Consider the following 16,293-nt stretch of genomic DNA (forward strand, 5'->3'; position numbering starts at 1 on the left):
TGGAAGGGTCTGCCCCCAAATTCTCCTAAAACGGCTTCTTGTCATTATCCAAGTCTTAGCTTAAACGTTCCCTCCTTGCATGGGCCTTTTCTAGCAGTTGCTAGCATCCTCCATTGCTTCACCTGTCCTTTCTTTCTGGCATTTGTCACTACTTGAAATTAATCTATCAATTATCTGCTTGCCAGTCTCCTCCACCAGGACCAACCTCATGAGCGCAAGGATCTTGTGTGGGTTTTTCATCGCCTATTCCTCTGCATTTAGCGAAGAACCTGGAATGCATTCATTTCATATTTGAAAAATTAATGAGTGAATGCTGCAAAGACCCTGTTTAATGTGTTCCCGCCTTTTACCACCCCCTCACCTCGCACCGGAGTCCTCAGTTTACCCGCTCCCCCCCCCCACCCCCCCAGGACCGCAGTCTCCTTCCAGGCAGTGGCCGCGCCAGCGCTCAGCTCTCACTGGCTGCACCGTCAGGCCCCGCTCCGCTCGGAGGGTGCAGTGTCAGCGGCAGGTGTCCGGGCCGAGGCCGGAGGCGCGGGCAGAGTCTCCCTGGCGCCGCGGAAGGGCCAGCCATCAAGGCTGGATGTGGCCGCCAGGCTCGGGCTCCCCGGGTCTCGGGGCAGCAACCAGGTGATGGGGGCTCGAGCAGGACGCCGGAAGTGGCCCTGGCCCTCCGTCCGCGTCCTGTCTAGGACCGCAGGAGGCTTGGTATCTCTGTGGTAGGCCCGAGGCCAGCTCTGGGGGCTTTGGGGCTGGCGACGACACCAGGAGTCCAGCCCCCAGTCGTTGGTTCCTTTTGCAACCGACGCCGGACTAAAGGGAAAGGGGCAAGTTTCAAATTCGAGAGCGTCGGGCCCCAGCCGTGGGCTCAGTGGCTGGAGCCTCTGTCCGCACATCGAAGAGTCCCGGGTTTGATTCCCGGTCGAGGGTTGCAGGTTCCTCCTGTCCTGGGGCATGTGCGGGAGGCAACCAGTCCATGTGTCTCTCTCCATCGATGTTCCTCTCTCTCTCTTTTTCTCTCTCCTTCCCTCCCTCTCTCCCTTCCACTCTCTCTAAAAATCAATGGAAAAAAATATTCTTAGGTGAGGACGGAGAAACAAAAATGAAATCCAGAGCGTGGGGACAGTTGCCCTAGCAACCCTCTGTGGCTTGGGGGCGTGGACAAAAAAAACCCGGTGCGCTCCCGAGAACGTCAGCTGTGATTGGCCGGTTTCCCTAGTGCCCGCCTCTCCCTTCACCTACACAGTTGATTGGCTAAAGGCAGGAGGAGAGGCGGGGCCTTCCAGAGCCAGTCCTCCGGGAGGCGAGAACCCTGGTGGTCGGCTCCCGGGGACTCGGGCGGGTTCCCGCACCCCAACGTGGTGCTGAGGCCGTGGACCACGCACCGGGAGGGCTGCGCGCCCCCCAGGACCTGTGCTGAGCCTGCGGCCGCCCAGGAAGAGGGTGGCGAGCCCAGAGGAAATGCTCTCCCCTCGCTTTCGCCCCCCTGAAGGCGCAGGTGTGGGTCAATCGTGGGTAACCTAACCAGGGTGGAGTCTGCAGCGCCCTGAAGCTGGATGTCAGGTGTGAGCAGCAAGGAGGGAGTGGGCCACACCTCAGTCGCTACCCAGAGCTACCAAGACCCTGGTGTCCCCCCACCCGCCGCCGCTCCCTCTCAGTGGCACTCCCTAACTCACCAAACCGCCAACACCCTTCACCCTGACATCCTGGGCCCTGCTAGGATGCCCCAGCTACCTCCTCACTCTAAGCTGCTCTTGTCACATAGTTTCCAAACTGCCAAGTTCCACTGTTAAAATGCTCTTGCGTGGCCTGTGCCAGAACGGTGATCTGAGGATGGACATCTGGGAAGGGAAGGAGAGAGCCAGGGGAGTCTTGGAATCACGTCTCTATGCCTTACGCTAGGAAAAGGGAAGAGTTTCTCCTGGATACTGCGGTCTCTGAGCTTCTCACGGGCCAGAGTGAAGCCTTTAAATGATTCCTTGACTCACTCAACAGACCTCGAGTGGTTCAAGTCCTGACACCCTGGCCGTGCAGCCCAAGCAAGCAAATAGCCACCGTGCATATGCATATTCTGTGCTAAGCTCGTGCCAGGTGATGACAGCTCCCAGTGTCCTTGTAAGCCGCCTTCTCACTTCTCTCTCCTTCATTGGAAAACAAGCTCCCGGAACAGCAGGCCTGCTTTATGTACATGAGCCCCGTCAGCCCCTCACACTGAGCCAAGCAGAGGAATCCCATTTCTGGCTGTGACTGGAGCCATGAAGGCAAGCTGAAGGGAGGTAACTGCTTTCTTTCTCACCAGTCCTGCCGGCAACTAACCCTAGATCCCACTGAGGCCTCCCAGTCCTGCCTGGGCTCCCACTAGTCAGCAGCTTTCTGGCATCCCAATGGTCATATGCTCCTCCCTCCCCCATCTCCAGCTGGGTCCAGAACCCCAGAAGGTCAAGTCCACTCTCTTACTCTTTTTAGACAGCCCTGTCTCATAATACCATGCATTAGTGAATAGCTGTTGGGGTGCATGGAAATAGGGGTATTCTTCACCTGGTAAAATCCCTGGCCCTGAACCCCAGCTTTCAGCTCTCTAGTTGGATGGCTTTGGGAAAGTTAGCCTTTTCTCCCGCCTCCATTTCCTCATCTATAAAACTGGGATAAGCCCTAGCTGGTTTGGCTCAGTAGATAGAGCATCAGCCTGCGGACTGAAAGGTCCCAGGTTCGATTCCAGTTGGGGGCACATGCCTGGGTTGTGGGCTTGATCCCCAGTGTGGGACGTACAGGAGGCAGCCAATCGATGATTCTCTCTCATCTTTGATGTTTCTCTCTTTCTCTCTGAAATCAATAATAAAATAAGTTAAAGAAACTGGGATAAAACCCACTCCTCAGTGTTGTGGAGTAGAGGTGACATATATGGCACTTGGTCCCATGCCTGGCAGGGCAGCTGCTCAACAAATGGCAGCTATTACTACTATCCCAGTCCGCCATCCCTTAGGAGCTGGGAGCCAACCAGGGCTGCAGCCGCCCTGCTGGCTCCATGCTCCACAGAGACAGGTGCGGTCTCCATGGCCTCTCTGATGCAGACATCAAGGTCAGAGCTGCATGTTATCTTGGAAGCCAAGCTGCAAAACCTGGAGAAGAAGCAGGCTGAGCCCGCCCCTCCCAGGAAAAACAGTAGAGAATGGGAAACAAACAACAGAAGTAAAAAACTAGAAGGCCAGGGGTAAAATAACCAGGCATAGGTGAGTAGGGCAGATTATAAAGGACATGTGTGAAGAGGCCAAGGAGGGGAGAAGCAGCAGGAACTGGCAGCAGCCCCAGAAGGAACGAGGAGGGACAGTAGTCCCTGGTGAGTGAGGATTTCGTACTGAATTACCACTAGACCCCAGTGGAAGCAGATGGAAAATGTCCAGCCACCATACTCGGCCCTGGTACCTGCGACAGGAGACAGGGCGGCCGGAGACAGTAAGTATGAGTTCACAAGCTGGCCCCGGCCGGCTCCCGGCTCCCAGCGGGCCCAGGGGGGTCAGGGCTCAGTGGGCAAGGCCCATGGGATGAGCGTGATGGCGGCAGTAGAGGGCCCGCCAGGGGTCCACAATTCCAGCGGTGGCTGGTTGGTTTCAGGTCTTAAAACCTCCTTTGCCTGGAGACTTATGGTCCTGACCATTTGGATAGGGCCCCAACCCAAGTCTGGGGGCAGCCACCAGCATCACCAGCATCCCCCATGGCCCCAACTTTCCCCACCACCACCCCCCCCCCCCCACCCCAAGACAGTAATAGGCTGTGGCTTGAATTCCAAGTCCTTTAATTTGCAACTAGCCTGCCTGCTCTTCAGCTTAGATCCTCCCAGTGTTGCCATGTCCCACCCCCATGCCAGCACCTCCCAACTCCCTTCCCGCTACCCTTCTCACTGCCACTGCAGCTCCCCTCGTTCCTCCCGGGGGCCTGGCCCCTCCCTCCAGGCCTCCTAGGTGGGAGCAGGTGGGGGTGCCGCCAGAGCGCCCGCAGCCCCCAGCATCAACATGGCCAGGGCCTTGGGGCCCGTGGTGTGGATCTTTTCATGCCGGTGCAGGTTGGAGCGCCTGCTGAAGCTCTTGCCGCAGAGGGGGCAGGAGTAGGGCCGGACCCCGCGGTGGGTGCGCTGGTGGGCCGTGAGGTGCGAGCTGTGGCTGAAGCTCTTGCCGCAGTCGAGGCAGTGGTAGGGCTTCTCCCCCGTGTGCGTGCGGTTGTGCGCGATGAGGTTGGAGCGCTGGCTGAAGCACTTGCCGCACTCGGGACACGGGTAGGGCTTGACCCCCGTGTGGGTGCGCTGGTGGGTGACCAGGGCCGAGCTCTGTGTGAAGCACTTGCTGCAGACGGGACACTTGTGGGGCTTGGCGCCCGTGTGCGTGCCCTGGTGAGTGACCAGGTCCGAGCGGCGGGTGAAGCGCTTGGCGCAGCGGTCGCACACGTAGGGCTTCTCGCCCGTGTGGATGCGCTGGTGCTGGATCAGCGTGGAGTGGTGGCTGAAGCTCTTCCAGCAGGAGGGGCAGGTGTAGGGCTTCTCGCCGGTGTGGATGATCTGGTGCTGGATGAGGTGCGAGCTGCGGCCGAAGCGCTTGCCGCAGTCCGTGCAGGCGTAGGGCTTCTCGCCCGTGTGCGTGCGTCGGTGCGTCACCAGGTGGGAGTGCCAGCCGAAGCCCTTGCCGCACTGCTCGCATTTGTAGGTCTTCTTGCTGGGGTCGCCATCGGGGGCCAAGCCCTCCTCGCCGCTTTCGGGGGCGCCTGTCTCCCCCTCGCTGGGCTTCTCTAGGTCAGTGTCGGACAGGGCTGCGTCCAGCTGTCTCTCCTCCGGGGGTCCCGGCTGCCCCTCATCTTTGGCTGGCCCCGTTCTCTGGCTGCTGGCTGCCTGCCATCCACACGGTAGGACATCCTGGGCTCTCCCTGCCCTGGTCCTAGAGGACTTCACATCCCCAGGGACTGCCGGGGGTGAGGCCGGGTCCTCCTTCCTCACCTCCACTCCTGGAGAAAGGGTTTCCAACCAGAGAGAGGCTCTTGTGAGGGACCCAAGGGAATTCCAGAGATGGAGAAAAGCGCAAGGACCCGAGGGCGGCCTGGGGACGACGGCCACCCTGTGCAGAGGAGGGGAGGCTGCACCCCACAGGCAACAGGGCCTGCACCCACAAAGGGCACCTGGGAGTGACACTGACAACCCACTGCCCACCCATCACCTCTGGACGCACCTCTCTTCTCTTCATCTCCCATCTGCCGGCACGAACTTGAGGCCTCGCCCTTGCCCTGCACCTGGGAGGCCCAGAAAGTTCTGCTGAAGGGAAACCCTGCCCAAAAAGAGATGCAGTGCTCAGTCACAGGCCTCCCGGGCAAAGGGGAATGAGTGCAATGCTGGGAACACCAGGTAACACCACATGAGCTCAGAGACTGCTTGGGTCAGTGTCCACCCTTTCTAGGGTCACCCCTAGACACAGTCCTTTCAGGGCTGAGTAAGGGCTCCTCCTTGTCTCCCTGAACGAGCACCAGAGGGAACCAAACAGTCTCCCACCCCTGCACCTACACCTTTCCAAGACCATCAGCAAAAAAGGGCTCCTGGGGGAGTGCCGGGGACAAGAAGGCCAGAGACACTGACCACCCAGAAGTCAGGGACCAGAGGTCCACTTGGCAAGTCCTTGGTAAAGGCCTGAGAATTCTGGTCAAGTCAGTAAGAGATCAGAGGGCCTGGCCTCCATACCCTGATCCAAGCTCCCGGGAAGGAAGGGAATGTGTTGGACAAAGTGGGTAATTTAGGTCATTCGTGAGACCTGTCATGGGGCCACAAATGGCACTAGCTTCCCTCTGATCTCCAGGACTTGCCCAGACCTGCTGATCTGGGCCCTGAGAGTGCTAACAATTAAAGGAGTGAGCAGGGTGGCTGTGATTTTGGGGTCCATCAGGGACCGTAGGGGTCTCGGCTCACCACTGAAATCAAAGGAGGCCATTACCAAGTCCCCAGCTCCACTTGGACTAGCAGGTGTGCAACAGATGTGTGTTGATAGACATACTCACTTAATGAATGAACAAAGAGCCCAGCCTGCGTGGCTCAGTGGTTGAGCATAGGCCTATGAACCAGGAGGTCAAGGTTCGATTCCTGGTCAGGGCATATGCCCAGGTTGTGAGCTTGATCTCCAGTGTGGGGTGTGCAGGAGGCAGCTGACCAATGATTCTCTCTCTCCCTCTTCCTTCCTCTTTGAAATAAAAAATATACATTTTTTTTTAAAATGAATGAACACACTGAGTTTTCCATAAGATCTCATAACAATCTGCCAAAAAAACCCAAGAGTCTGAAAGTGAGGAGTACAGCCCTGGGACTTAACTACTTACAGTGAGAAAAACAGAGAGAGCCATGGTCCCTGAGAAGAGGACATGCCCCTTGGGCATGAGTCTATGAGTCTGGAGATTAACTGGCACCATGTCCCCCCTCCTGCAGGCATGCAGCCCTGACCCCAGAGCCGAGTTTTCTGCTCAGACACTTCTAAAGCCTGGCTTCAAGAGAGAGGAGGGTGCCCGGCTGGTGTGGCTCAGTGGATGAGTGTCAACCTATGAACCAGGAGGGCACAGTTAGATACCTGATCAGCACACATGCCTAGGTTGTGCGCTCAATCCTCAGTAGGGGGCATGCAGTAGGCAGCAGATCAATGATTCTCTCTCATCATTGATGTTTCTATCTCTTTCTCCCCTCTCCCTTCCTCTCACATTAAAAAAAAAAAAAAAAAAAAAAAAAAGAGGAGGGTGAAACTACAGGAATAAGCACCACAGAAGAACCAAAGAGAAGCAGAATCTGTAGGTAGGCACTGTCTAGTCCAGCAGCCAACTAGCCACATATAGCTATTTCAGTTAAAAATTGAGCTGATTAAAATGAAATAAAATTAAGTAGCCACCCAGTTGCTCTAACCACATTTCTAGTGCTCAACAGCCACATCTGGCTCATGGCTACCACCTCAGCCGAAACATGGAGCATGCCCATCACTAGGAAGGTTCTACATAACAGCACTGTCTACGTGAACTGTGAGAAGGTTTAAGCCTTGGAAAGCTGGGAGTGACGGTGGAACAGACCCCACTCTGACATGCAGGGCCTCAGGGAGTGGGCGCCCCAGCACAAGTGCCAGCCCTTACCCAAGGCCAGCCCATTTCGCTTCTGCAGGACATCCCGGTAGAAACTCTGCTGCGAGTGGTCCAGCTGCCCCCACTCCTCCCGGGAGAGGTACAGAGCCACGTCCTCAAAGGTGACTGGCATCTGGAACAACACAAAATGCCTTCTCTGCAGGACGTGACAAGGCATGGCGGAGGGGGCCTGATAGTGCCAAGACGAGGCCAAGATGAGATTCCCAACTCCCCACCTGCTGTCCAGGTCTGAGGGGGAAGCAGGAGCCGCCCAAGGATTTTTTTTTGGGGGGGGGGGGCGGGGGGGCAAGAATAAGGCGGTTGTGTACACAGAAGACAGGAACAAAAACCAAGGCCTTCTTTCCGAACCCACAGCCAAAGCTCGGGATCTCCAGCACATTTCCCTCCAGCACCCACCCTCAGGTCCGGCGCTGAGACCTGGAGAACCATGCAGTCAGAGGAGCTGTCCCTCCCGCCTTGGACAGGCGCACTCACCTGGGACCAGGCAGTGAGGAGCGCTGCAGCCATCTGCCGGTCTCTGGTCCTCCCCTCATGGGAAAGCACAGGGATCTGGGGGGAGGGGAGGGCTGGGAGAGGAGAGAGGTCCTCAGAGAGGCCACCTCATCCTGCTGCATCCTGCTGCTCCCCAAGTGGGCTCATGCCTGGCACACCCACAGCTGCCTCAAACCCCACCGCTGAGCCCACCCAAGAAGAGGTCAGGAGGCTCTGAGGCTGTGCCAGGATGGCCTCCAAGAGGCAAGTGAGCAGACATCCAGGCATCTCTCCTGACCATGGCCGGGGCCTCTTCCCCTCCCCACCTGGGCCGTGAGCCTCCACCTCTCCTCACAGCTGCTGCCCAGGAAAGCACTTCTCTTCACACCCCTCTCCTCACCTCCTCCAGGCAAAAAAGGAGCTTTCTCCTTAGAGCCCTGGCTTAGGCGCCCCCAGCTCCAAGCTCCTTGAGCCTTGTCCTCCTGCAACGCCTCCTCAGGGTGTGGTTCTTGCAGCTCTGTCTTAATGTAGGCTGACTCCTGAGCGGCTCCCAAAGGCACCATCTCCTTTGACTCAGAAAGCATTTCTTGACAAGGATGCCCAGGACCTGGAACCTAGGAATGGCAGCCCCATCAGCACTGGGATGGAGACAGGGAGACATGGCCAAGCACCATGTCCTCCACACCGAGGGGTCCCTGCAAGGGCAGACACCTCGTGTGGCCGAATGCACAACCAAACACAAGACACGGCTTGAAGGACGGGCCTTGCTTCCTTTTCCCATCCTCAGGAACCTGTGCATCTCCTGCTCACCGCAAGGGAAGGAAGGCAGGCTTACCAAGGCCCTGCTAGGTGCAAGCTGGCCAAGTGCCCACAGGACGGCTGCCTGTTTCCGTTCAAGCCTTGCACCTCTAACAGCTGTGTGGATTATTATTTTTAATATATGAGGAAACCAAGTGCAGTAGGTTGAAAAACCTAATGAGTGGTGTCCTTATAAAAAGAGGAGAGGACACCGAAATATGGGGGAGGCCATGTGAAGACAGAAGCAAAGGTTGGAGTGATGCTGTCACAGTCAAGGGACAGCCGGAGCCCCCAGAACAGAAGAGGCAAAAAGGAGTGTCCCCTAGAGCCTTGGGAGGGAGCCCTGGCAACACCTCAATTTTGGGTTTCTGGCCTCCAGAACTGAGAGAATAAATTCTGGTTGTTTTGAGCCACCAAGTTTGTGGTCCTTTGTTACGGCAGCCCTAGGAAATGAATGTACCCAGGCTCGGAGATCCATGGCCCAGGATCATGGAGCTGGTGAGTGACTCAGCCAGGATTTGAACTCAAGTGTATCTGACTCCCAAGTCATCCTAGGGCCACCATGTCTTAGAGGTGACAGGGAGGCATCATGTGGCCTTGGGCTGTTTCTGCCTGACTCAGTTTGGTCACAGCAGTTGGGAGCTGGTTGGTTTGGAGAAAAAAAAGCCCAAGGGTGCCACTAAGTGTGCTGAGGCCTGATGCCCATCTTGGTCTGACAGCACTCCTCCCCAGCTCACCCCCTTCAGCACCACCCCGCCCCACACAGTGGGACTTCAGGGTCCTCCCAATTTGTCCCCAATTCATCACACCAGCCTCAGCCCCAGTCCTCTGGGAGAGTGAGGAGCAGGCTTTAGTTAGGTGACTGGGGCTCAAATCTGGAGCCATTCCTCGCTAGCCATTCACCGGAGCAGGCACCGCCTCCACCCAAACCTCCAGAGTCTCAGTTAAGTTACTTCCCTTACACTTGGAGGCCCCTGGTGAAGCCTCATTGCCCTCAACAGCACAGGGACTAGCCAGCCTTCTGCTGGGAACTCATGCAGAACCCTCCCCACTCCCCCCGACTTCCATCTGTGTTAGAGTCGCACAGGAAAAAACGCCAGGCCAGGAGTCAGGGTGCCTGAGAGCCACATGGGTGAGGCAGCCTCCAAGACTCAGCTGCTCTGCCTCCTGCACAGATAATGGGTGAGCAAGAGCTGCCCAGAAAGTTCTAGATACACATAAAACAGTTACTATAATTATTATTACTCAACTGTGTGAGCTGACAGAACCCAACATCAGCAGAGAATGTCATGGAAGTGTGAGGCCCTTTGGTGTTACAAAGGCATTGTGGAATGGAAACCGAACACGGGTAACAATTCTTTGTGCTTCCATGGTAGGAAAAACAGCACTAGTACTGGATTTGGATTAGTACTACTAGGTGAGGGGATCGAGGTCTCTCTGACTAGGTTCCAGTCGCTGTGGGTGTTCTTGTATTGTGTGTTACAAAAATGACCTCCTACAGGCCAATGAACTGCTTACAGAGGACTCTTGTGCCCATTATCTCCTCGGAGCCTCCTAAGCACCTGGGTGAGACAGGTGGGAACAACAGGCACATGATCCACATTTTATAGGTCACACACCTGGTTTCCAGAGGCCAGGGGACTTGCCCAAGGTCACACACCTGCCTGTGGCTGACTCATATTCCTGATTCCAAGCCTGGTCACTCTGGTCTCCCTACAGGTTGTAATTACACACACACACACACACACACACACACACACACACACACGCTGTACAGAAAGGCCTAGGTGCTCATACCCAGAGAGAGGAGAAGGGGTCCCAGGCCAAGGACAGTGCGGAGGGGAGAAGGGGAGGGCGTACTGAGGCTTCTCTGCGTGCTCTGGGTTCTGTTCAGAGAGCTAGCCTCCTCAGTAGGGTCCCTAACTGCTACCTCACAACGTGGCCTTTGGTCTCTGACTATGGCAAAGCAATGCAGTTCCGCAGAAGTCAATTCCCAGGTGGAAAGTATTTCCCATCATACCTTCTTCTTTTTAATACCCCCATCACCCCCACCCACCAGCTCTGCACCCCAGCTCTGCACTCTTCCATTGGTCCAGATACCCTCCTGCGAAGATACCATCCAGCTCCAGTTCCTCCCAGAACACACCCCCCTCACCTGGCGCCCCGTCCATACCTCTCGGGCTCTCTCTTTGTCCTGGGTAGCCCGGATGCCTCCACGGTCTGCAGACATTCTATCTCACAGCAAGAAAAAGCACAACTGCGTCGTTTCTCCTCTGTTGGCCAGGCCCCCCTCCAGCTTCTGGCCAGGACCCTGAAGAGCAGAAGGAAATCAGGCAACGTCTCCTGGACACCTCTGAAGTGCCCCCCAAACCCCATGTAGGGCCAGATGCACCCCTGCTTTCAATAAAAAATAAAGCCTCCTTGATGCCATCCAACGGCCTCCCTGTTCTTTGGCTCCTCGCTTCTACACTGTGCTATTCTGTATTGTCCCGTTTGTCACTAAGCTAGAGCCCATCCGCGCAGGCAAAGCAGGGCTGACGAGGAATCTGTATCTCCTGTCATCGGAAGCTGAAAGGTCTGCAGAGATCCTGCAAACCAGGTGCTGCGTGGGGCCCCGAACACCACAGCCAGCTCAGCGGAGGAATCCAGGCGCTGGCGTCCCTCTGGCCCAGGACACACAGACACCCTGAACCCCCTGACTCAGCCCTGCCTGGGATCCAGAAAGTGAGCTGCCGGCTCTCGGCAGCCCTCCCTGCAGCTGCAATGACCCGCCTGGGCTTGGGAGTGGACAGAGGATGTCCTTCCTGTCCTTCCCCTTCCCCAAGCTGGGTCCGGGACCCCTTCTCTCCAAGCCTTGCCCCTCTGACCCCGTCCCCCCTGCCAGCTGGCCGCCCGCACCGGTTTTTGGATTCAGGTCCCCGCCCCAGCCCCCCACCCTCACTGAGGTGGAGGCGAAAGGGGCACCTTGAACAGTGGGAAGGGGGGTCCTCCCCCAGGAAAGTTGTCGCGGCAGCCAGCACCAGGGAAGGGGAGCCCGGTGGAGACCGGGATTAAGGGCAACAGGAAGTCCTTCCCAGATCCCGTTCCCCGCGTAGCTGCCGTCCTAGAGGGTTCCTGGCTTCGAGGGTTCCGGGCTTAGGGTCCCGAGCCCAGCTGTGCCTGCTCTTGCTCCAAAGGTCACTCCCAATCCGCACTGGCAGCTCACAACCACTTTCCCGGGCAGGTATTACTCGTGAGGCCCCCCAAGCGGGGGTGCAAATATGGGAAAATGCATTTTATGGGAGGAGTTTGACATTGGGCATTTCAGAGAGAACATTGCAGCTGTCCTCACAGGAGGATGGGCACTTTGCTGGGTGGAGGGTAGACGGTCCTTTTCAGCACCCTTGAGGACTTCTGAAGGTCTGTGGTGTCTCTATAAAGATGCCCCTTGGATTTTATTTACGGCCCCCAGGCTGGTCAGCAGGTCCTCTGGGTCCCCCCAAGACTGACACAGAGTTTCCTCTCCACAAGAGAGAACTTAGGAAACAGAGAGGTCCAGGATCTCCCTTCCACCCCCCTTCCCCCCATTTCCCTACACCTCTGACAGATGGGGGATCAATCCAATTTTTCTAGTTGCCTCCTACCCCCATCTCCCTCTTGAGGCTGAGGTTAGCGGAGGTTAAGGGGTCTGGCCCAACTATCCATGGGGGCCCCAGACCCTCAGACATCCCTGGTAGTTTCAGATTCCACCTCCCAGTCAGAAAAGGGGTGGGGACTAGCCCTGAAGTCAGATTCCAGGAAGATTCATTCCTCCAAGAAACATTCCCCATTGCCTTCAGCCCATCAGCCCTGTGAGACGTATCCACTTCATCCAGTAAGACAAGCATGACTGCCCCCTGTACCAGCCCATAGGCATGCTAGAAAGGCTCACAAGAATTTCACTCTTTAGAAAACTAGAGGCCCGATGCACGAAATTCGAGCAAGAGTAGGCCTTCCTTCCCCGGCTGGCTGCCGGCACCGGCTTCCCTCTGGCACCCAGGACCTGGGCTTCCCTCGCAGCCCCGGCTTCATCCAGAAGGTTGTCCGGGCTAATTAACATATTACACTTTTATTATTATAGATTAGTTTCCAACATTTAAAAATTAGAAGAATTCTCATGAATTTTATTTTCTTGAAAAATCAGAACATCTGGCAACCCTGGACCCAAATTCCTCACACCCAGGGGCTGCTCTCAGATTGGCACATTTGGTCCCCACTTGGCCCCTGCGGCATTTTGAGTTTGCAACTCTCCTTTTGGAGTTGAACATGTGTTAGGAGTCCTAGGACTCGAACCCATTCTGTTGTCACTTTGATGAAGGAAAAATTACCCCTAGGGTTTATCTCTGGTCGGTATTTCCAGGCATTTGAATCCTCAAGGTAAAGAGAGATGTACAAAAGTGTAGCAAAAGTAAATATTGTTTTCAAGCCAGAGAGAGCTACAAACAGAGAAGAAGCCACAGGGAGCCCTGGAAAAGATGAACTGCTCAATGTGTGAGCATTTCCCCATCAAGGAGGAGCATAGCCAGTGTCCAGAGTGAGGGACCTTGCTTCTCAGGTGAACCATTTTAGCCCATGGCAGTCCCAGGAGCGCACAGAGTCCAAAAAGAGTGCTTCCTGGGCAAAAGTCTCTCTACCAGACATAAGGGACACGCGAGGGACACTGGGAAGCCTGGAGATTTGGATCCCACCAGGGGATTGCCTAAACTAGACGAATGAAGGAACATTTACTTAACTCTAAAAAAATATATATATTGAGCATCTGCTATATGACAGACATTAGCCCCTTCTTGGAAATAAAAGGAAACCCTCCAGGACTGGCTCTAGGGCTGAGCAGGTCTAGGAGGAAAGGCTCTCACATTTGCTATGTGGGAATTCCCTGCAAGAGTTCAGAAAGGCACCCAGGCAGGGTGAGTAAATAAGTAAAGCAGAGATCAATACCTAAATGCATTGGTTGTATCAAACTTGTGTATTAAATATAATCATGTTCTGTTTAAAAACCAAAAAAACCTAAATGCACCCAGCAGCCAGGCAGTACCACAAATGACTGATTCCTTGGGTATAAGACCAGAGTGGGGAGGGACTTCAGAGGCGTCAATAAACTATATTTTGTTTAAAGGGGGGCAGTTGGGGACCCAGAATTACCAAAGCTTGAGGATTTTTCAAGAGAACTCAAAAAGAATTAGATTTCTATGTGAAATGTCCTGACTTTTAAATGTTGATAACTAAAATAAAAATTTAAAAAAAATAACTCCATATAAATCCAGCACAAAACACCGGCTGTCCAGTTCACAGGCCACCAATTTAGGTGTGTACTCACCTCAGGAGCCTGTCACAAGGATAATTATCATGGATGAAGGCGCTTATCGGAGCTTCAGGCACGGGAAACACAAATGCAAACTGGTATCAGGTGGCTTCATTGAGCTTGAGTAAGGAGAATACGCTACCTTTAGAAAATGAATCATGACCTATCCTCAGCGATTGGCCTCAGAGCTAATTCAGGTCTTAAAGAGGACTTTACAAAAACAAAAACAAACAAAAAAAACACCCACAATAATCTCCAGTAAGGAAAAAACAACCTTGTATTAAGTCAGCCCAGGCTGGAGACAAGGCAATGCAAACATCTAGTCTTCGGAAGAAGAGACCAGAGGGGGAAATAAAGGAATGGGGGAGAGGGAGAAAAACAGGAATAATCGAGTAAATAGAGCAAATGTTAACCACTGACAAAGAAAAAAAAGAAAACCAGTATAAGTGTTAGATAGGAGGGGTCCCAGGAATAAAGAAGAAAAATAAGAAACCCCCAAGTCTGCTGGAGACCAGGTCGTGGGAGCTCACCCCCAGAGGCACGGAGGTGACTCCACGGCTGGGTCCCCTAATGCGAGGCAGAGGGAGAGGACGCGTTCGTAGCACCGGTGCTGGGAGCGTGTTGCCTAGGCAACGACGTTGCCCCGCCCCGCGGAGACGCCGGTGATTGGCTGACGTCCATATGACCCCGCCTCTCCAAGGCACCGCCCAGCCACTCTCACCTGCGCGCTCCCGTCCGCGCCCCCCGAGGGCCAGCCCTGCCGAGTGGAGTCACCCGGGTGCCTCCCGATCCAGGCGTGTGTGCTGGCGTTTTCCGTCCGGCTGCCCCACTCCAACTTCCGGTTTTCCCGGCTCTGGCGGCACCAGCTGCGGGCCCTGGGCGCGGGCCACCCGAAGCAGCGAGAACCGCGGGGCAGACACTTGCAAGCCCGCGCGTCGGCTGGGGAAGCTGAGGCGGTCTGCGCGGGGCTGCCAAGCTCGCAACCCGGAGCAAATTCCGGCCCAGCCGTCCGGGGACGAGGTCCTCCCACACCCACCTGTTCTGCATTTTGTTTCAGACATGGGAGTATACCACCCTATGCTGCTGACTTGCCCCCACGCTGTGTGTGACACATCTTAGAGATTATTCAATACTAAAAACATACAGAACCCTAGCCGGTTTGGCTCAGTGGATAGAGCGTCGGCCTGCGGACTGAAAGGTCCCAGGTTCGATTTCGGCCAAGGGCATGTACCTTGGTTGCGGGCACATCCCCAGTGGGGGGTGTGCAGGAGGCAGCTGATCGATGTTTCTCTCTATCCCTCTCTCTTCCTCTCTGTAAAAAATCAATGAAATATATTTTTTAAAAAAACATACAGAGAAGAAAAAATAAAACATGCAGCGTGTCGAAGACAAACACAGCCGGGCATTAGCTAAAGCGGTGGGAAGATTTTATTCGGTAACTACTGACAGCGGGGGAAAGGGCTGCATGCCATCCGGTTTGACAGGCCTTTTGGGGAGGGAGAATGAGGGAGGGAGCAGGGGCTCGGTAGTGGACGGCCACAGAGCCGGTCAGTGTCGATGTGATTAGGCCAGCTGTGGCTGCTCCATGTGTCAGTAGTCTGTCCTCCCACGGAGTAGGCAGACAGACGCCCTGTCCTTCCTGGCAAATACATTTCAAAGGAATAACTCTCGGGTCTGGGACAGATGCTTCTGAGCTGTAAGGGACACATATTCACAATTATAAGCCCTTTTTAGTAAATACTCTAAGAAAGAGAGGTCAGGGGTCATCATCCGGTGTTGGCTAGAACAAACAGTAAATTCTCCTGGCAGCAGCGTTGAGCTTTTTCAGGAAGGCATTTTAGGGATGCGGGGGGGGGGGGGGGGGGGGCGGCGGGGGCGCTAGGGTCATCCTAGCCTTATGCTGTTAGAAGCCATGCCACAATTTGGTCAAGTCTCTTAGTGCAGGTTTAGACGGAGCGGTTGTGTGCTGAGAGTTCTTCAGTTCTCAAGTAATGCCTTGCTGTTTTTTTTAAATTATGGCATATCTCATTGTGTGGCTATATCGGTTTCTTTAACCAGGACCCTCTCACCACCAAATTCTTTTTTTTTTTTATATATTTTATTGATTTTTTACAGAGAGGAAGGGAGAGAGATAGAGAGTTAGAAACATCGATGAGAGAGAAACATCGATCAGCCGCCTCCTGCACATCTCCCACTGGGGATATGCCTGCAACCCAGGTACATGCCCTTGACCGGAATCGAACCTGGGACCTTTCAGTCCGCAGGCCGACGCTCTATCCACTGAGCCAAACCGGTTTCGGCCACCAAATTCTTTTTTTTTTTTTAATTATTTATTTATTTATTTTATATTTTATTGATTTTTTTTACAGAGAGGAAGGGAGAGAGATAGAGAGTCAGAAACATCGATGAGAGAGAAACATCGATCAGCTGCCTCCTGCATATCTCCTACTGGGGATATGCCTGCAACCCAGGTACATGCCCTCAACCGGAATCGAGCCCAGGACCCTTCAGTCCGCATGCCAACGCTCTATCCACTGAGCCAAACCGGTTTCGGCTCACCA

General features: G+C 54.8%; 1 protein-coding gene across 2 annotated transcripts; it reads right to left on the bottom strand.

Moving 5' to 3' along the window:
- Positions 1–3,778: 3,778 nt before the first annotated feature.
- ZNF205 (zinc finger protein 205) lies at positions 3,779–14,377 on the bottom strand. Of its 2 annotated transcripts, XM_081089262.1 has the most exons (8): positions 14,263–14,377; positions 13,748–13,851; positions 10,586–10,723; positions 8,015–8,228; positions 7,618–7,709; positions 7,135–7,255; positions 5,211–5,306; positions 3,779–4,989 (listed from the first exon to the last, which is right to left on the bottom strand). In XM_081089262.1, the coding sequence occupies exons 3-8, from the start codon at positions 10,640–10,642 to the stop codon at positions 3,956–3,958; spliced, it is 1,614 nt and encodes a 537-aa protein (XP_080945388.1). In that variant the 5' UTR covers positions 10,643–10,723; positions 13,748–13,851; positions 14,263–14,377; the 3' UTR covers positions 3,779–3,955. The 2 variants fall into 2 exon arrangements, with proteins under 2 accessions (XP_080945388.1, XP_080945389.1); XM_081089263.1 differs by lacking the exons at positions 13,748–13,851; positions 14,263–14,377 and adding an exon at positions 11,377–11,499.
- Between the last annotated feature and the right edge of the window lie 1,916 nt (positions 14,378–16,293).

Source organism: Myotis nattereri (genome assembly GCF_964212035.1).
Source record: "Myotis nattereri genome assembly, chromosome: 4".
NCBI lineage: Eukaryota > Metazoa > Chordata > Mammalia > Chiroptera > Vespertilionidae > Myotis > Myotis nattereri.